This window comes from Cherax quadricarinatus, chromosome 70 (assembly GCF_038502225.1).
Source record: "Cherax quadricarinatus isolate ZL_2023a chromosome 70, ASM3850222v1, whole genome shotgun sequence".
Classification (NCBI taxonomy): Eukaryota; Metazoa; Arthropoda; class Malacostraca; order Decapoda; family Parastacidae; genus Cherax; species Cherax quadricarinatus.
Window position 1 is genome coordinate 12,072,169 of NC_091361.1, and position 21,728 is coordinate 12,093,896.

General features: G+C 50.7%; 1 protein-coding gene across 2 annotated transcripts in view; it reads left to right on the top strand.

Moving 5' to 3' along the window:
* Positions 1–1,211: 1,211 nt before the first annotated feature.
* Positions 1,212–21,728, top strand: part of LOC128702379 (whirlin) — a 1,352,782-nt gene continuing 1,332,265 nt past the window's right edge. For both annotated transcript variants that reach the window (XM_070099896.1, XM_070099897.1), the window contains exons 1-2: positions 1,212–2,475; positions 3,142–3,259. In XM_070099896.1, the coding sequence (XP_069955997.1) occupies positions 1,384–2,475; positions 3,142–3,259 (1,210 nt within the window). In that variant the 5' untranslated portion in view covers positions 1,212–1,383. The remainder of the gene's footprint in view (positions 2,476–3,141; positions 3,260–21,728) is intronic.

The window sequence follows — 21,728 nt, forward strand, 5'->3', positions numbered from 1 at the left end:
ATGGGATGAGTACCTCCCACAGGATGGGTATGGGATGAGTACTTCCTACAGGATGGGTATAGGATGAGTACCTCCCACAGGATGGGTATGGGATGAGTACCTCCCACAGGATGGGTAAGGGATGAGTACCTCCCACAGGATGGGTAAGGGATGAGTACCTCCCAAAGGATGGGTATGGGATGAGTACCTTCCACAGGATGGGTATGGGATGAGTACCTCCCACAGGATGGGTAAGGGATGAGTACCTCCCACAGGATGGGTATGGGATGAGTACCTCCCACAGGATGGGTATGGGATGAGTACCTCCCACAGGATGGGTATGGGATGAGTACCTCCCACAGGATGGGTATAGGATGAGTACTTCCCACATGATGGGTATGGAATGAGTATTTCCCACAGGATGGGTATGGAATGAGTATTTCCCACAGGATGGGTATGGAATGAGTATTTCTCACAGGATGGGTATGGGATGAGTACCTCCCACAGGATGGGTATGGGATGAGTACCTCCCACAGGATGGGTATGGGATGAGTACCTCCCACAGGATGGGTATGGGATGAGTACCTCCCACAGGATGGGTATGGGATGAGTACCTCCCACAGGATGGATATGGGATGAGTACCTCCCACAGGATGGGTAAGGGATGAGTACCTCCCACAGGATGGGTAAGGGATGAGTACCTCCCACAGGATGGGTATGGGATGAGTACCTCCCACAGGATGGGTATGGGATGAGTACCTCCCACAGGATGGGTAAGGGATGAGTACCTCCCACAGGATGGGTAAGGGATGAGTACCTCCCAAAGGATGGGTATGGGATGAGTACCTTCCACAGGATGGGTATGGGATGAGTACCTTCCACAGGATGGGTATGGGATGAGTACCTCCCACAGGATGGATATGGGATGAGTACCTCCCACAGGATGGGTAAGGGATGAGTACCTCCCACAGGATGGGTAAGGGATGAGTACCTCCCACAGGATGGGTATGGGATGAGTACCTCCCACAGGATGGGTAAGGGATGAGTACCTCCCACAGGATGGGTATGGGATGAGTACCTCCCACAGGATGGGTATGGGATGAGTACCTCCCACAGGATGGGTATGGGATGAGTACCTCCCACAGGATGGACAACGAAGTTATTAAAATAGCACAATAATACAGGCGCATATTATGCATTCATCTGACTTGCCATTTTCTTTTTTCCAGGCAGTGCGCTCTAATGCGCTGGTGTTGGTGACGTGGCTACGGTAGAGTGGCGCATGAGCAGAGAGTCACGGTCGAGGGCGTGCGGTGAGGCGGCGCGGGAGTGGGCGGGAGGTGAGCCCCCCCGCCAGGCAGCCATGTGGCGGGGGGGCGCGGCGGGGGGCAGGTAGTGCGCAGCATGACGCATCTTCACGACCACGACAATGATGACATTGAGCGGGAGCTCTACCAGCTCGGCCTCACTGACGTCCCGCCGCCCCCGCCGCCCGCCCTGCGGGGGGCGCTGCCCTCCGCGTGGCCGCCCGCGTCCTCCACCCGCAGCCGCTCCGCCCCCTCTATCCAGGAGGACTCTCTCGTCGACCCGCCCCCCGTCCTGATCAACCCCAGGCCGCTACCCCCAGGCCGCAACCCAGGCCCCCCACCCCATGAACCCCTCACCGCCTTCACCAGCGTCGCCGGGGATGTGGGCGGGCGGGGGCGGCTGGGCTTGTGGGGCGGCGCCCCCCCGCCCATATCTGGGCTGCACCACAGCCTTACCAATCTGACGGGTGACAACCCTGGGCGCAACCACCCGCCGCCGCCGCCGCAGACCAAGCGCTCCCCCGCCGCGCTCTTTAATGGTGGCCTCACCACCGCCGCCGCCGCCACCACCAGCGAGGAGGCGGCGGCGGCGCTGGCGGGGCTTCCGGTATCGGCGTACACCACGGCGGCAGGCGTCGTGTGGACGCAAGATCCCGGCGCCGTCCACTACCCCGTGTACGTCATGCCGCAGGACTTCAACAAGCTGCCGCGGGGACCGCGCGACGCCTCACCGCGCACCGTCCTGGCGGAGGAGGACGAGGAGCGGCTGGCAGCGCTGGTGTCCAGTGTGGAGGCCGCGCTGCGCAGCATCCACCTGGGACTGCAGGAATCCTACATCATGTACGAGAATCCTGATGATGAGGAGGATCCCCCGCCCCCCCAGCCCGTCACCGCGTCCCTCAGGGACCCCCCGCCATCCCCCGTCCCTCCGACCGAGCTCCCGGGGTCTCCGCCCCCACCCGCCAGCCCGCAGGGACCGCATCCGCCCCCGGCGGGAGGGATAGGTGGCGGCGCCCCTCGTTTGGTGGGTCCCGACAACGCTTCCCGTCTATCCCGCCAGCTGGGATTTATTCCCATCCAAGAGGGCGCCCCCCAGCCGCCTCAGCCGCCCCCCCGCCACGCTGACCACCACAAGCACCAACACCATCTACGTAAACTCAGCAAGAAGGTCAAAAACCATAAATCAAAGGTAAGAACAACACAAAAATCAGACTGGTTTTTGTTTATTGTTTGACCTAATGTGACACTGGTCTTTATTGTTAGACTTTACGTTCCATTGGTCTTTATTGTTAGACTTTACGTTCCATTGGTCTTTATTGTTAGACTTTACGTTTCATTGGTCTTTATTGTTAGACTTTACGTTCCATTGGTCTTTATTGTTAGACTTTACGTTCCATTGGTCTTTATTGTTAGACTTTACGTTCCATTGGTCTTTATTGTTAGACTTTACGTTCCATTGGTCTTTCTTAGACTTTACATTCCATTGGTCTTTATTGTTAGACCTTACGTTCCATTGGTCTTTATTCTTAGACTTTACAGACCTTTGAGGACAATTGTGTTGCAGAGGTCTGAGCAAAGCTCAGACCTCTGCAATACAATTGTCTTCAGAAAATTGTTAACTCATACCATAAATTAAGGAAAGATCCTGGACTTCACTTTACAAAAGTAGACAAAGCAAATGCGATAGTAATTGTGGACAAGGTAGATTATAGGAGAATTATAACATATTAGTAGACAGTTGAACTGATGTGCACCTTAATGTTGATACTATGAGTACAAGCCTTACTTATAAGGCTTAGTTTTAATTACAATAACAGCCTTACTTATTCACTGTCTCCTTTCCCCTCACGTCCAGGTGCTACTCTCCGGGCTGATGGCCTGTCCTGGCCCTGGCTTCCGCCTCCTCAACATCCACAGGGACTCCAAGTCTGGCCAAGGCTTCGGCTTCTCCATCAAGGGCGGCCGCGAGGCAGGTGAGTGACAAAGGTGGTATCGCATGCTGAAGGAGGCGCCCTCCTCTGGTTAACCTTGAGGAACCTGGCCTTTGTAAGTACGTACACGAATGTGGGCTGAACCAAACAGCAGAAAGGAAGTGTGTGAAGGGAAAATTTTTTTTTTTCAACAAGTCGGCCGTCTCCCACCCAGGCAGGATGACCCAAAAAAGAAAGAAAATCCCCAAAAAGAAAATGATTTCATCATCATTCAACACTTTCACCACACTCACATATTATCACTGCTTTTGCAGAGGTGCTCAGAATACAACAGTTTAGAAGTATATACATCATGTAAACATCATAAACTAAATTGACGTAGCACGTAAGATTGTTCACTAAGAGAATGGTAATGAACCCTACGAGCCCTTACATAAATGGGACAAGAGCATTCTTGATGTATCATCGGATTATTATTATTATTTAATTAGTAGAGCTAAGCAAGTGTCGGAAACAGCGCAAAGAATAGTGAAGAGATGGATAGTGCTTCCGCTCAGCGTGGGAGATGCTGCCTTTCAGTAAACAATATTTAATACATCTTAATGAAGGCAGCCACTCCCGTGTACACCTTTGTGAAGGTGTCATCCTAGTGTGGGTAGATGAACGTAAATTAGCCTCGTCTCTTAATGAACCGGCACATTTAAAAAAAATCATATGACAGTTACAATGAAATCTAAAATAATGAATTTTTAGTCAAAATATTTCAATTTTATTGGAAAGCAGAAAATATTCAGTAAAATCGTAAATTATGGGTAGTATCAATTAAAATGTGATAATCTAAGTAGTAATTCACTGTTACTGAGATAAAGAATGATTGTTATTTGACGTAGATTCTGTTGTTGTTGTTGGTACGTCTCTGTCTTTTGTCCACTCACCAGAACTTTTTATGGCCTTTATAGCATACTTCATTTATCGTCTTTGTCATACTTTATAATTAGTTAAATTTTACTGATAAAGGAAACCTGACCTAAAGTAACCTAACCTAACCTAACCTGAAGTAACCTAACATAACCTAACCTAACCTGAAGTAACCTAACCTAACCTGAAGTAACCTAACCTAACCTAACCTAACCTGAAGTAACCTAACCTAAAGTAACCTAACCTAACCTAACCTGAAGTAACCTAACATAACCTAACCTAACCTGAAGTAACCTAACCTAACCTAACCTAACCTGAAGTAATCTAACCTAAAGTAACCTAACCTAACCTAACCTGAAGTAACCTAACATAACCTAACCTAACCTGAAGTAACCTAACATAACCTAACCTAACCTGAAGTAACCTAACATAACCTAACCTAACCTGAAGTAACCTAACATAACCTAACCTAACCTGAAGTAACCTAACATAACCTAACCTAACCTCAAGTAACCTAACCTAACCTAACCTCAAGTAACCTAACCTAACCTAACCTCAAGTAACCTAACATAACCTAACCTAACCTAACCTAACATAACCTAACATAACCTAACATAACCTAACCTAACCTAACCTGAAGTAACCTAACCTAACCTAACCTCAAGTAACCTAACCTAACCTAACCTAACCTAACTTAACCTAACCTAACCTGAAGTATTTTATTATTATCACACTGGCCGATTCCCACCAAGGCAGGGTGGCCCGAAAAAGAAAAACTTTCACCATCATTCACTCCATCACTGTCTTGCCAGAAGGGTGCTTTACACTCCAGTTTTTAAACTGCAACATTAACACCCCTCCTTCAGAGTGCAGGCACTGTACTTCCCATCTCCAGGACTCAAGTCCGGCCTGCCGGTTTCCCTGAACCCCTTCATAAATGTTACTTTGCTCACACTCCAACAGCACGTCAAGTATTAAAAACCATTTGTCTCCATTCACTCCTATCAAACACGCTCATGCATACCTGCTGGAAGTCCAAGCCCCTCGCACACAAAACCTCCTTTACCCCCTCTCTCCAACCTTTCCTAGGCCGACCCCTACCCCGCCTTCCTTCCACTACAGACTGATACACTCTTGAAGTCATTCTTTTTCGCTCCATTCTCTCTACATGTCCGAACCACCTCAACAACCCTTCCTCAGCCCTCTGGACAACAGTTTTGGTAATCCCGCACCTCCTCCTAACTTCCAAACTACGAATTCTCTGCATTATATTCACACCACACATTGCCCTCAGACATGACATCTCCACTGCCTCCAGCCTTCTCCTCGCTGCAACATTCATCACCCATGCTTCACACCCATATAAGAGCATTGGTAAAACTATACTCTCATACATTCCCCTCTTTGCCTCCAAGGACAAAGTTCTTTGTCTCCACAGACTCCTAAGTGCACCACTCACTCTTTTTCCCTCATCAATTCTATGATTCACCTCATCTTTCATAGACCCATCCGCTGACACGTCCACTCCCAAATATCTGAATACATTCACCTCCTCCATACTCTCTCCCTCCAATCTGATATTCAATCTTTCATCACCTAATCTTTTTGTTATCCTCATAACCTTACTCTTTCCTGTATTCACCTTTAATTTTCTTCTTTTGCACACCCTACCAAATTCATCCACCAATCTCTGCAACTTCTCTTCAGAATCTCCCAAGAGCACAGTATCATCAGCAAAGAGCAGCTGTGACAACTCCCACTTTGTGTGTGATTCTTTATCTTTTAACTCCACGCCTCTTGTCGAGACCCTCGCATTTACTTCTCTTACAACCCCATCTATAAATATATTAAACAACCACGGTGACATCACACATCCTTGTCTAAGGCCTACTTTTACTGGGAAATAATTTCCCTCTTTCCTACATACTCTAACTTGAGCCTCACTATCCTCGTAAAAACTCTTCACTGCTTTCAGTAACCTACCTCCTACACCATACACTTGCAACATCTGCCACATTGCCCCCCTATCCACCCTGTCATACGCCTTTTCCAAATCCATAAATGCCACAAAGACCTCTTTAGCCTTATCTAAATACTGTTCACTTATATGTTTCACTGTAAACACCTGGTCCACACACCCCCTACCTTTCCTAAAGCCTCCTTGTTCATCTGCTATCCTATTCTCCGTCTTACTCTTAATTCTTTCAATAATAACTCTACCATACACTTTACCAGGTATACTCAGCAGACTTATCCCCTTATAATTTTTGCACTCTCTTTTATCCCCTTTGCCTTTATACAAAGGAACTATGCATGCTCTCTGCCAATCCCTAGGTACCTTACCCTCTTCCATACATTTATTAAATAATTGCACCAACCACTCCAAAATTATATCCCCACTTGCTTTTAACATTTCTATCTTTATCCCATCAATCCCGGCTGCCTTACCCCCTTTCATTTTACCTACTGCCTCACGAACTTCCCCCACACTCACAACTGGCTCTTCCTCACTCCTACAAGATGTTATTCCTCCTTGCCCTATACACGAAATCACAGCTTCCCTATCTTCATCAACATTTAACAATTCCTCAAAATATTCCCTCCATCTTCCCAATACCTCTAACTCTCCATTTAATAACTCTCCTCTCCTTTTTTTAACTGACAAATCCATTTGTTCTCTAGGCTTTCTTAACTTGTTAATCTCACTCCAAAACTTTTTCTTATTTTCAACAAAATTTGTTGATAACATCTCACCCACTCTCTCATTTGCTCTCTTTTTACATTGCTTCACCACTCTCTTAACCTCTCTCTTTTTCTCCATATACTCTTCCCTCCTTGCATCACTTCTACTTTGTAAAAACTTCTCATATGCTAACTTTTTCTCCCTTACTACTCTCTTTACATCATCATTCCACCAATCGCTCCTCTTCCCTCCCGCACCCACTTTCCTGTAACCACAAACTTCTGCTGAACACTCTAACACTACATTTTTAAACCTACCCCATACCTCTTCGACCCCATTGCCTATGCTCTCATTAGCCCATCTATCCTCCAATAGCTGTTTATATCTTACCCTAACTGCCTCCTCTTTTAGTTTATAAACCTTCACCTCTCTCTTCCCTGATGCTTCTATTCTCCTTGTATCCCATCTACCTTTTACTCTCAGTGTAGCTACAACTAGAAAGTGATCTGATATATCTGTGGCCCCTCTATAAACATGTACATCCTGAAGTCTACTCAACAGTCTTTTATCTACCAATACATAATCCAACAAACTACTGTCATTTCGCCCTACATCATATCTTGTATACTTATTTATCCTCTTTTTCTTAAAATATGTATTACCTATAACTAAACCCCTTTCTATACAAAGTTCAATCAAAGGGCTCCCATTATCATTTACACCTGGCACCCCAAACTTACCTACCACACCCTCTCTAAAAGTTTCTCCTACTTTAGCATTCAGGTCCCCTACCACAATTACTCTCTCACTTGGTTCAAAGGCTCCTATACATTCACTTAACATCTCCCAAAACCTCTCTCTCTCCTCTGCATTCCTCTCTTCTCCAGGTGCATACACGCTTATTATGACCCACTTCTCGCATCCAACCTTTACTTTAATCCACATAATTCTTGAATTTACACATTCATATTCTCTTTTCTCCTTCCATAACTGATCATTTAACATTACTGCTACCCCTTCCTTTGCTCTAACTCTCTCAGATACTCCAGATTTAATCCCATTTATTTCCCCCCACTGAAACTCCCCTACCCCCTTCAGCTTTGTTTCGCTTAGGGCCAGGACATCCAACTTTTCATTCATAACATCAGCAATCATCTGTTTCTTGTCATCCGCACTACATCCACGCACATTTAAGCATCCCAGTTTTATAAAGTTTTTCTTCTTCTCTTTTTTAGTAAATGTCTACAGGAGAAGGGGTTACTAGCCCATTGCTCCCGGCATTTTAGTCGCCTCATACGACACGCATGGCTTACGGAGGAAAGATTCTTTTCCACTTCCCCATGGACAATAGAAGAAATAAAGAAGAACAAGAGCTATTTAGAAAAAGGAGAAAAACCTAGATGTATGTATATATATATATGCATGTGCGTGTCTGTGAAGTGTGACCAAAGTGTAAGTAGAAGTAGCAAGATATCCCTGTTATCTAGCGTGTTTATGAGACAGAAAAAGAAACCAGCAATCCTACCATCATGCAAAACAGTTACAGGTTTCTGTTTCACAGTCATCTGAAGTAACCTGAAGTAACCTAACATAACCTAACCTAACCTGAAGTAACCTAACCTAACCTAACCTCAAGTAACCTAACCTAACCTAACTTAACCTAACCTAACCTCAAGTAACCTAACCTAACCTTAAGTAACCTAACCTAGCCTAACCTGAAGTAACTTAACTTAACCAGTCTAACCTAAAGTAACGAAACCTGATCTAACCAACTTAACCTAATATAACCTAACATAACCTAACCAACTTAACCTAATGCAACCAAACCAACCAAACTTAAAGTAACTTAAGCAAACCTAAAGCATCGTAACCTCAGCTAACATAACCTAAAGTAACCTAACCTGTGACCTGTGGTGGTGTGGACGAGTGTAACCTGTGGAAATGTGGGTTAGTGTGACTGGTGTGGACGAATGTGACCTGTTAATGGTATGGGTTAGTGTGATTTGTGGTGGTGTGGACGAGTGTGACCTGTGATGGTGAGGGTTAGTGTGACTTGTGGTGGTGTGGACGAGTGTGACCTGTGATGGTGTGGGTTAGTGTGGCCTGTGGTGGTGTGGACGAGTGTGACCTGTGATGGTGTGGGTTAGTGTAGCCTGTGGTGGTGTGGACGAGTGTGACCCGTGATGGTGTGGGTTAGTGTGGCCTGTGGTGTGGACGAATGAGACCTGTGGTGTGGGTTAGTATGACCTGTGGTATGGACGAGTGTGACTTGTGGTGTGGGTTAGTGTGACCAGTGGTGGTGTGGACAAGTGTGACCTGTAGTTGTGTGGACAAGTGTGACTTGTGTTGAGTGTGACCTGTGGTGGTATGGGTTAGTGTGACCTGTGGTGTGGAGAAGTGTGGCCTGTGGTGCGGGCTAGTGTAACCTGTGGTGGTGCGGACAAGTGTGACCTGTGGTGGTGTGGACAAGAGTGACCTGTGGTGGTGTGGTGTGGGTTAGTGTTGTGGTGTGGACAAGTGTGACCTGTGGTGGTGTGGTGTGGGTTAGTGTTACTTGTGGTGTGGACAAGTGTGACCTGTGGTAGTGTGGTGTGGGTTAGTGTTACTTGTGGTGTGGACAAGTGTGACCTGTGGTGGTGTGGTGTGGGTTAGTGTTACTTGTGGTGTGGACACGTGTGACCTGTGGTGGTGTAGTGTGGGTTAGTGTTACTTGTGGTGTGGACAAGTGTGACCTGTGGTATGGGCTAGTGTTACCTATTGTGGTGTGGACATATAACCTGTGGTGGTGTGGGCTAGTGTGACCATTAGTGTGGACGAGTGTGACGTGTGGTGTGGACGAATGTGACTTGTGATAGTGTGGACGGGTGTGACATGAGGGGTTGTAGACGGGTGTGACCTGTGGTGTGGACGGGTGTGACCTCTGGTAGTGTGGACGGGTGTAATCTGTGATGGTGTGGATGGGTGTGACCTGTGGTGTAGACGAGTGTGACATGAGTGTGTGGACGAGTGTGACCTGAGTGTGGCCGGGTGTGACCCGTTGCTCAGTTTGTTACTTTAAAGTGAGAACGAGGGAAAGCAATCTTTAATCTCGCGTTTTTTGTGGAAAATTTGTTAAATGTGAAAAGTGACCTTATGACCTGAAATGGGTCATTTGTGTGACCTGGAGAGGGTTATCTGACTTGTAGGTGGTCACTAATTTGACCAGGAGGTTACATGACCTGTTGGTGTGGTCATGTATATTGACCTATAAGTGTAGTAATGTGTGTGACCTGGAGGTGTGGCAGTGTGACCTGGAGGTGTGGTAATGCACGTGACCTGGTGGTGTGGTAATGTATGTGACCTGGTGGTGTGGTAATGTACGTGACCTGGTGGTGTGGTAATGTATGTGACCTGGTGGTGTGGTAATGTGTGTGACCTGAAGGTGTGGTAGTGTGACCTGGATGAATGGAAGTGAAACCTGGAGTTGTAGTGTGTGATCTGGAGATGTGTGTGTGACCTGGAAGTGTGGTGTATGTGACACGAAGGTCTGTGTGACCTGGTGGGGCGGTAAATATGTACTCACCTAATTGGTCTCGCCTAATTGTACTCACCTAATTGTGGCTGAAGGGGTCGATTCATCGCTCCTGTGTGTATGCGTGCGTGTAGTCACCTATTTGTACTCGCCTATTTGAGGTGTGTGTGTGTGTGTGTGTGTGTGTGGCATAGAGGTGTGGTCGGGTGTGCCCCCCCAGAGGGCATCATTACTGGTCTAAACACACACATAAACAAACACTTGGACATTTATTAGAAGTGATCAAGATTCCAGGACTGAAATATTTTCTGACATATCTTCCTGTTTGCTCATGCGTCTCTTCAACCCATCAAGTCCGTGTTAATTACCAATTGTGTCATCCTTATTTCATGGAAAGGGTCATCTGTGCAACCTAGTGGAAGTCAGGGTGACACGGACTGAGCCACCTATAATCTGTAGGGATCATCAGTGTGACCTGAACTAGGTCAGTGTGACCTGCAGGGATCATCTCTCCGACCTGAAGGTGTCTGGTGTTTGTCTCTGGAATTCACGAAGCACTGGCTCTCCCACCTCCAGTCTCAATATTTCACACTGTGTACTGGGCAAACTACATGCATTTGGAAGGCTGTGGGAGTGTTAGGGAGCAGGTCGGTTCGTGAGGAATGGAGTAAAGGAGATGGGAAGAGAAAGGAAGGGGGAAGAGTTGGTTGGGATTTTGGGGTGTTAGGTGAGAGGGGGGGGAGGAGAGGGATTAAGAGGGAGAGGGGGAAAATGGGTGATGAAGAGGAAGATGAGGAATGGTGGTTGAGTTAGGGGAAGGTGAGAGGAGATAAGAAGGTAATGGGAAATTTGAGGAAAGGAAAAGTAGAAAGGTGAAGGAAAAGGGTGATTTAATGGTTTATGAAAAGAGGAAATGAATGGAATAATGAAGGGAAGGAATAAAACAGATGGGCAAGGAAGCAAAGTCCAGAGCAGGAGGAGAAGGATGAGCAGAAAGAGGAAGAGAAGAAGTAGGAGGAGCTAGGATGAAAAACCAGAAGTTTAACAAAAGTACTAAGAAGGGAAGGAAGAATGAGGTGAAGCGTGGATGGATGGAAGAGAGGGAATGAATGCAGGAGAGAGAAGGATAAGAGAGAAAAGAGGTAAAAGGAAGAATATAAATAAACTTGTGTATAGAAAATGAAACAGAGGATAACAGAAAAAGAAATTAATGCAAATATAAAATAAGACACAATTTTCAGAAAAAAAGAATATAGACACGAGGACAAAGGAAGGAAAGAGAGGATACGCGAGGAGGGTAATGAGACGGAAGAGATACAGAGAGACAGTGGATGAAAAGTGTGAGGGGAAAGACAAGACATAATGGGAGCAAAAGAATAGAAGACGATGAATAAAGACAGGAGACAGACTGTAAAAGAAGAGTAATAACAACAACCAACAAGAAAACGCAGAAGAGAGACAACAACCAATATTAAGAGTTACATAAAGCAAGAGAAGAGAGGGAGAGAGAGAGAGAGAGATTAACAAAACCTAGGAAAAGTGACAACAAAATAAGGCTGGAGAAGGAAACATAGCGAAAGAAAGTCTGAGAGAAAGAGCAACAGAATTTTGAGAGATGAAACATCACCATGAGATAGGAAATAAAGATAGTAAGAGAAAGTAGGAGAAGAATAGGGAAAACAGTAACTGAAGGTAGATTAGATGTAGCAACAGATGGTTCGAGACGAAGAGGATATACAACAATGAAGGCAGGAAATAGAGAGAGAGAGAGAGAGAGAGAGAGAGAGAGAAAGAGAGAGAGAGAGAGACGGAGAGAGAGAGCAATAAAAGGTTAGAGATGAAGGTAGACATCACAAGGCAAGTCAAGATGAATGATAAGCTCACAGGTAAGATATAGCTTAGGTTAGGTTAGGTTAGCTTAGGTTAGGTTAGGTTAGGTTAGGTTAGGTTAGGTTAGCTTTTGTTAGGTTAGGTTAGGTTAGCTTAGGTTAGGTTAGGTTAGCTTAGGTTAGGTTAGGTTAGGTTAGGTTAGGTTAGGTTAGCTTAGGTTAGGTTAGGTTAGGTTAGGTTAGGTTAGGTTAGGTTAGCTTAGGTTAGGTTAGGTTAGGTTAGGTTAGGTTAGGTTAGGTTAGCTTAGGTTAGGTTAGGTTAGGTTAGGTTAGCTTAGGTTAGGTTAGGTTAGGTAAGGTTTGTCAGGAAACAGGACAAGTGTTTCCTGACGCGGGTCTTTGTCAGATGATGACCCGCCGTTGGAGCTTTTGGTCATCTAACGAATACCTTCCGCTGGCTTACCGGTCCACCCCTTTAAAATTTATGGTCAGAATTATAAACATTTCTCCTTTTTTTTTTTTAAGAAATAGCGGGGGTTATTTAGAGGCTCCTTGAAAGGTCGACTTTGTGATCGACAAGTGAGAAAACGACGTGGCCAGCACAGCCAGAAAATATAGTGTTTATTACTGAAAATTAAGTGATTTTCAATCTGCGAGCAACAAGATTGAAAATAATACCTATGATACCTTCAAATTAACATTACAAATCGCCAGAAACTTTTGGTAGGCAAAACTTTTCAACATATATGGTCGACATTCTGTGAAAACAAAGCTTTAAATCGGAACATAGACTATTAAAAATGGTTTACTTTGTACATAGTCTCTATGCCAGGAAAAATACTAACATTATTATGCTCGTTTGTAAAGGCAATTTTGAATATGTTGCTACGTTAAAGGTCCTCAAGTTACATACAAGAAGATACGTTTAAGTTTATAAGTTATTCAGTTTATAAGTTTATTCAGGTATATACAAATATAGTTACATAGATTATACATAGCAGCATATGTGTAGATAACCTGGGATAACCCAAAAAAGTTAGAGTGACTTATTTCCATTGGGATCCTTTTAATACCTTATTATTATACTATAAAGTATATATACTAGGAATAAGGTAAAAAGAGTTATTTACGTGGGTGTTAGCTAAAAAAAATAAATTATTCTACTCCCTGTCTGTCTCTACATTCATTAGGTACCTTTGGGTCTTGAAATGGTTCATGGTATGACTGGCTTTGACATGTGCAGGCAGTCTGTTTCGCTCCTTTATTGCTGTACAATAAAAGGTGTTTGAAGTTTGGCCACTAACCGTGAGTACTACAAAGTTATGCTCTCTCCCCTACAGTAATAGGTGCAGAAAAAGGTAACAAGGAGGGTACTCCCATTGAAAAATCGATTCAATAAATGAGGACACTAAAAACTAAGGTAGAGTAAAGGAAAGCTAAAAAAAATGGAAGCAAGGAAGTCATTTTTTATGCAAGGAAACTTAATGGCATGAGATGACAGCATGAATCTCTTGGGAAGGAGGGAGGATGGTGAGGGAAGGAGGGAGGATGGTGAGGGAAGGAGGGAGGATGGTGAGGGAAGGAGGGAGGATGGTGAGGGAAGGAGGGAGGATGGTGAGGGAAGGAGGGAGGATGGTGAGGGAAGGAGGGAGGATGGTGAGGGAAGGAGGGAGGATGGTGAGGGAAGGAGGGAGGATGGTGAGGGAAGGAGGGAGGATGGTGAGGGAAGGAGGGAGGATGGTGAGGGAAGGAGGGAGGATGGTGAGGGAAGGAGGGAGGATGGTGAGGGAAGGAGGGAGGATGGTGAGGGAAGGAGGGAGGATGGTGAGGGAAGGAGGGAGGATGGTGAGGGAAGGAGGGAGGATGGTGAGGGAAGGAGGGAGGATGGTGAGGGAAGGAGGGAGGATGGTGAGGGAAGGAGGGAGGATGGTGAGGGAAGGAGGGAGGATGGTGAGGGAAGGAGGGAGGATGGTGAGGGAAGGAGGGAGGATGGTGAGGGAAGGAGGGAGGATGGTGAGGGAAGGAGAGAGGATGTTGAGGGAAGGAGAGGGGATGTTGAGGGAAGGAGAGGGGATGTTGAGAGAAGGAGAGAGAATGTTGAGGGAAGGAGAGGGGATGTTGAGGGAAGGAGAGGGGATGTTGAGGGAAGGAGAGGGGATGTTGAGGGAAGGAGAGAGAATGTTGAGGGAAGGAGAGGGGATGTTGAGGGAAGGAGAGGGGATGTTGAGGGAAGGAGAGGGGATGTTGAGGGAAGGAGAGGGGATGTTGAGGGAAGGAGAGGGGATGTTGAGGGAAGGAGGGAGGATGGTGATGGAAGGAGGGGGGATGGTGAGGGAAGGAGGGTGGATGGTGAGGGAAGGAGGGAGGATGGTGAGGGAAGGAGGGAGAATGGTGAGGGAAGGAGGGAGAATGGTGAGGGAAGGAGGGAGGATGGTGAGGGAAGGAGGGAGGATGGTGAGGGAAGGAGGGAGAATGGTGAGGGAAGGAGGGAGGATGGTGAGGGAAGGAAGGAGAATGGTGAGGGAAGGAGGGAGGATGGTGAGGGAAGGAGGGAGGATGGTGAGGGAAGGAGGGAGGATGGTGAGGGAAGGAGGGAGGATGGTGAGGGAAGGAGGGAGGATGGTGAGGGAAGGAGGGAGGATGGTGAGGGAAGGAGGGAGAATGGAGAGGGAAGGAGGGAGGATGGTGAGGGAAGGAGGGAGGATGGTGAGGGAAGGAGGGAGGATGGTGAGGGAAGGAGGGAGGATGGTGAGGGAAGGAGGGAGAATGGCGAGGGAAGGAGGGAGGATGGTGAGGGAAGGAGGGAGGATGGTGAGGGAAGGAGGGAGGATGGTGAGGGAAGGAGGGAGGATGGTGAGGGAAGGAGGGAGGATGGTGAGGGAAGGAGGGAGGATGGTGAGGGAAGGAGGGAGGATGGCGAGGGAAGGAGGGAGGATGGTGAGGGAAGGAGGGAGGATGGTGAGGGAAGGAGGGAGAATGGTGAGGGAAGGAGGGAGTATGGTGAGGGAAGGAGGGAGGATGGTGAGGGAAGGAGGGAGGATGGCGAGGGAAGGAGGGAGGATGGTGAGGGAAGGAGGGAGAATGGTGAGGGAAGGAGGGAGGATGGTGAGGGAAGGAGGGAGGAAGGTGAGGGAAGGAGGGAGGATGGTGAGGGAAGGAGGGAGGATGGTGAGGGAAGGAGGGAGGATGGTGAGGGAAGGAGGGAGAATGGTGAGGGAAGGAGGGAGGATGGTGAGGGAAGGAGGGAGGATGGTGAGGGAAGGAGGGAGGATGGTGAGGGAAGGAGGGAGAATGGTGAGGGAAGGAAGGAGGATGGTGAGGGAAGGAGGGAGGATGGTGAGGGAAGGAGGGAGGATGGTGAGGGAAGGAGGGAGAATGGTGAGGGAAGGAGGGAGGATGGTGAGGGAAGGAGGGAGGATAGTGAGGGAAGGAGGGAGGATGGTGAGGGAAGGAGGGAGGAAGGTGAGGGAAGGAGGGAGGAAGGTGAGGGAAGGAGGGAGGATGGTGAGGGAAGGAGGGAGAATGGTGAGGGAAGGAGGGAGGATGGTGAGGGAAGGAGGGAGGATAGTGAGGGAAGGAGGGAGGATGGTGAGGGAAGGAGGGAGAATGGTGAGGGAAGGAGGGAGGATGGTGAGGGAAGGAGGGAGGAAGGTGAGGGAAGGAGGGAGGATGGTGAGGGAAGGAGGGAGAATGGTGAGGGAAGGAGGGAGAATGGTGAGGGAAGGAGGGAGGATGGTGAGGGAAGGAGGGAGTATGGTGAGGGAAGGAGGGAGGATGGTGAGGGAAGGAGGGAGGAAGGTGAGGGAAGGAGGGAGGATGGTGAGGGAAGGAGGGAGAATGGTGAGGGAAGGAGGGAGGATGGTGAGGGAAGGAGGGAGGATGGTGAGGGAAGGAGGGAGGATGGTGAGGGAAAGAGGGAGAATGGTGAGGGAAGGAGGGAGGATAGTGAGGGAAGGAGGGAGGATGGTGAGGGAAGGAGGGAGAATGGTGAGGGAAGGAGGGAGAATGGTGAGGGAAGGAGGGAGGATGGTGAGGGAAGGAGGGAGGAAGGTGAGGGAAGGAGGGAGGATGGTGAGGGAAGGAGGGAGGATGGTGAGGGAAGGAGGGAGGATGTTGAGGGAAGGAGGGAGGATGGCGAGGGAAGGAGGGAGGATGGCGAGGGAAGGAGGGAGGATGGAGAGGGAAGAAGGGAGGATGGCAAGGGAAGGAGGGAGGATGGCGAGGGAAGGAAGGAGGATGGCGAGGGAAGGAGGGAGGATGGCGAGGGAAGGAGGGAGGATGGTGAGGGAAGGAGGGAGGATGGCGAGGGAAGGAGGGAGGATGGCGAGGGACGGAGGGATGATGGTGAGGGAAGGAGGGAGGATGGCGAGGGAAGGAGGGAGGATGGCGAGGGAAGGAGGGAGGATGACGAGGGAGGGAGGGTGGATGGTGAGGGAAGGAGGGAGGATGGCGAGGGAAGGAGGGAGGATGGAGAGGGAAGAAGGGAGGATGGCAAGGGAAGGAGGGAGGATGGCGAGGGAAGGAAGGAGGATGGCGAGGGAAGGAGGGAGGATGGCGAGGGAAGGAGGGAGGATGGTGAGGGAAGGAGGGAGGATGGCGAGGGAAGGAGGGAGGATGGCGAGGGAAGGAGGGATGATGGTGAGGGAAGGAGGGAGGATGGCGAGGGAAGGAGGGAGGATGGCGAGGGAAGGAGGGAGGATGACGAGGGAGGGAGGGAGGATGGCGAGGGAAGGAGGGAGGATGGCGAGGGAAGGAGGGAGAATGGAGAGGGAAGGAGGGAGGATGGCGAGGGAAGGAGGGAGGATGGCGAGGGAAGGAGGGAGGATGGCGAGGGAAGGAGGGAGGATGGCGAGGGAAGGAGGGAGGATGGCGAGGGAAGGAGGGAGGATGGCGAGGGAAGGAGGGAGGATGGCGAGGGAAGGAGGGAGGATGGCGAGGGAAGGAGGGAGGATGGCGAGGGAAGGAGGGAGGATGGCGAGGGAAGGAGGGAGGATGGCGAGGGAAGGAGGGAGGATGGCGAGGATAGGAGGGAGGATGGCGAGGGAAGGAGGGAGGATGGCGAGGGAAGGAGGGAGGATGGCGAGGGAAGGAGGGAGGATGGCGAGGGAAGGAGGGAGGATGGCGAGGGACTGAGGGAGGATGGCGGGGGAAGGAGGGAGGATGGCGAGGGAAGGAGGGAGGATGGCGAGGGAAGGAGGGAGGATGGCGAGGGAAGGAGGGAGGATGGCGAGGGAAGGAGGGAGGATGGCGAGGGAAGGAGGGAGGATGGCGAGGGAAGGAGAGAGGATGGCGAGGGAAGGAGGGAGGATGGCGAGGGAAGGAGGAAGGATGGCGAGGGAAGGAGGGAGGATAGCGAGGGAAGGAGGGAGGAAGGCGAGGGAAGGAGGGAGGATGGCGAGGGAAGGAGAGAGGATGGCGAGGGAATGAGGGAGGATGGCGGGGGAAGGAGGGAGGATGGCGAGGGAAGGAGGGAGGATGGCGAGGGAAGGAGGGAGGATGGAGAGGGAAGGAGGGAGGATGGCGAGGGAAGGAGGGAGGATGGCGAGGGAAGGAGGGAGGATGGCGGGGGAAGGAGGGAGGATGGCGAGGGAAGGAGGGAGGATGGCGAAGGAAGGATGGAGGATGGCGAGGGAAGGATAGAGGATGGCGAGGGAAGGAGCGAGGATGGCGAGGGAAGGAGGGAGGATGGCGAGGGAAGGAGGGAGGATGGCGAGGGAAGGAGGGAGGATGGCGAGGGAAGGAGGGAGGATGGCGAGGGAAGGAGGGAGGATGGCGAGGGAAGGAGGGAGGAAGGCGAGGGAAGGAGGGAGGATGGCGAGGGAAGGAGGGAGGATAGCGAGGGAAGGAGGGAGGATGGCGAGGGAAGGAGGGAGGAAGGCGAGGGAAGGAGGGAGGATGGCGAGGGAAGGAGGGAGGATAGCGAGGGAAGGAGGGAGGATGGCGAGGGAAGGAGGAAGGAAGGCGAGGGAAGGAGGGAGGAAGGCGAGGGAAGGAGGGAGGAAGGCGAGGGAAGGAGGGAGGATGGCGAGGGAAGGAGGGAGGAAGGCGAGGGAAGGAGGGAGGATGGCGAGGGAAGGAGGGAGGATAGCGAGGGAAGGAGGGAGGATGGCGAGGGAAGGAGGAAGGAAGGCGAGGGAAGGAGGGAGGAAGGCGAGGGAAGGAGGGAGGAAGGCGAGGGAAGGAGGGAGGATGGCGAGGGAAGGAGGGAGGAAGGCGACGGAAGGAGGGAGGAAGGCGAGGGAAGGAGGGAGGATGGCGAGGGAAGAAGGGAGGAAGGCGAGGAAAGGAGAGAGGATGGCGAGGGAAGGAGGGAGGAAGGCGAGGGAAGGAGGGAGGATGGCGAGGGAAGGAGGGAGGAAGGCGAGGGAAGGAGGGAGGAAGGCGAGGGAAGGAGGGAGGAAGGCGAGGGAAGGAGGGAGGATGGCGAGGGAAGGAGGGAGGATGGCGAGGGAAGGAGGGAGGATGGCGAGGGAAGGAGGGAGGATGGCGAGGGAAGGAGGGAGGATGGCGAGGGAAGGAGGGAGGATGGCGAGGGAAGGAGGGAGGATGGCGAGGGAAGGAGGGAGGATGGCGAGGGAAGGAGGGAGGATGGCGAGGGAAGGAGGGAGGATGGCGAGGGAAGGAGGGAGGAAGGCGAGGGAAGGAGGGAGGATGGAGAGGGAAGGAGGGAGGAAGGCGAGGGAAGGAGGGAGGAAGGCGAGGGAAGGAGGGAGGATGGCGAGGGAAGGAGGGAGGATGGCGAGGGAAGGAGGGAGGAAGGCGAGGGAAGGAGGGAGGATGGAGAGGGAAGGAGGGAGGATGGCGAGGGAAGGAGGGAGGAAGGCGAGGGAAGGAGGGAGGATGGCGAGGGAAGGAGGGAGGATGGAGAGGGAAGGAGGTAGGATGGCTAGGGAAGGAGGGAGGAAGGCGAGGGAAGGAGGGAGGATGGCGAGGGAAGGAGGGAGGATGGCGAGGGAAGGAGGGAGGATGGCGAGGGAAGGAGGGAGGATGGCGAGGGAAGGAGGGAGGATGGCGAGGGAAGGAGGGAGGATGGCGAGGGAAGGAGGGAGGATGGCGAGGGAAGGAGGGAGGATGGCGAGGGAAGGAGGGAGGATGGCGAGGGAAGGAGGGAGGAAGGCGAGGGAAGGAGGGAGGATGGCGAGGGAAGGAGGGAGGATGGCGAGGGAAGGAGGGAGGATGGCGAGGGAAGGAGGGAGGAAGGCGAGGGAAGGAGGGAGGATGGCGAGGGAAGGAGGGAGGATGGCGAGGGAAGGAGGGAGGATGGCGAGGGAAGGAGGGAGGAAGGCGAGGGAAGGAGGGAGGATGGCGAGGGAAGGAGGGAGGATGGCGAGGGAAGGAGGGAGGATGGCGAGGGCTGGAATACTAACTTGGGTATAAAATGTTGCTTGCCAGAAGACAAATAAAAACAGCACTAATAGTAAAAGAACAATAATGGAGGAAGTTCTTGGCTGATAGCTGCTCCTTCGTTGAGCTCCTGCCGGTGGACTCCAGACTGATAGCTGCTCCTTCGTTGAGCTCCTGCCAGCGGACCCCAGACTGATAGCTGCTCCTTCGTTGAGCTCCTGCCAGCGGACTCCAGACTGATAGCTGCTCCTTCGTTGAGCTCCTGCCAGCGGACTCCAGACATTGATAGCTGCTCCTTCGTTGAGCTCCTGCCAGCGGACCCCAGACTGATAGCTGCTCCTTCGTTGAGCTCCTGCCGGCGGACTCCAGACTGATAGCTGGTCCCTCGTTGAGCTCGTGCCAGCGAACCCCAGACTGATAGCTGGTCCCTCGTTGAGCTCCTGCCAGCGGACCCCAGACTGATAGCTGGTCCCTCGTTGAGCTCCTGCCAGCGAATCCCAGACTGATAGCTGGTCCCTCGTTGAGCTCTTGCAAGCGGACCACAGACTGATAGCTGGTCCCTCGTTCAGCTCCTGTCAGCGGACCCCAGACTGATAGCTGGTCCCTCGTTGAGCTCCTGCCAGCGGACCCCAGACTGATAGCTGGTCCCTCGTTGAGCTCCTGCCAGCGAATCCCAGACTGATAGCTGGTCCCTCGTTGAGCTCTTGCAAGCGGACCACAGACTGATAGCTGGTTCCTCGTTCAGCTCCTGTCAGCGGACCCCAGACTGATAGCTGGTCCCTCATTGAGCTTCTGCCATCGGACCCCAGATTGATAGCTGATCACTCGTTGAGCTACTCCCAGTGGACCCGAGGCTGATAGCTGGTCCTTCGTTGAGCCCCTGCCAGCGGACCCCAAACTGATAGCTGGTCCCTCGTTGAGCTCCTGCCAGTGGACCCGAGGCTGATAACTGGTCCCTCGTTGAGCTTCTGCCACCGGACCACTGATAGCTGGTCCCTCGTTGAGCTCCTGCCAGTGGACCCTAGACTGATAACTGGTCCCTCGTTGAGCTTCTGCCAGCGGACCCCTGATAGCTGTTCCCTCGTTGAACTCCTGCCAGTGGACCCTAGACTGATAGTTGGTCCCTCGTTGAGCTCCTGCCAGTGGACCCTAGACTGATAGCTGGTCCCTCGTTGAGCTCCTGCCAGTGGACCCTAGACTGATAGCTGTTCCCTCGTTGAGCTCCTGCCAGTGGACCCTAGACTGATAGCTGGTCCCTCGTTGAGCTCCTGCCAGTGGACCCTAGACTGATAGCTGGTCCCTCGTTGAGCTCCTGCCAGCGGACCACTGATAGCTGGTCCCTCGTTGAGCTCCTGCCAGTGGACCCTAGACTGATAGCTGGTCCCTCGTTGAACTCCTGCCAGTGGACCCTAGACTGATAGCTGGTCCCTCGTTGAGCTCCTGCCAGTGGACCCTAGACTGATAGCTGGTCCCTCGTTGAGCTCCTGCCAGTGGACCCTAGACTGATAGCTGGTCCCTCGTTGAGCTCCTGCCAGCGGACCACTGATAGCTGGTCCCTCGTTGAGCTCCTGCCAGTGGACCCGAGACTGATAGCTAGATTCTCGTTTAGAAATATGCTTCTTACAATGGATATTGATACATTTAAAAATAAATCATATATTTGAATGATCTATTAATCTAGAGTTATTTTAACGTATAGTGGATGTAGCAACAACAGTAATGACATAACAGGTGTAGTGACAGCAAGTACGTTGGGAAAGGCAAGTGTTTACAAGTGTCTTCGTCGGTGGCATGGTTTATGACCATACCTTCTGGTTGATGGTCTGATCAAACAGGCTGTTGACGGTAGCCGCACGCAGCCCAACACAAGCATCACAGCTAACATGAGGAACTTGAACTCGTCTCACAAGTCAACTTTCGTACGAGTGTAAGATAGAGACGTCTTGATTCCTTTATTCTTACTATGTTATTGCTTAGTATACTCATTTCATCGCGTTTTTCATTTGAAGTATTTTACACTGACCGTGGGAATATTCTTGTGACCGTGGGAAAATTCTAATGACAGTGGGAATAATATGCCCGTGGGAACATTCTTGTGGCCGTGGCAATATTCCTATGACCGTGGGAATATTCTTGTAACCGTGTGAATATTCTTATGATCGTAGGAATATTCTTATGACCGTGGAAATATTCTTGAGACCGTGGGAATATTCTTATGAACGTAGG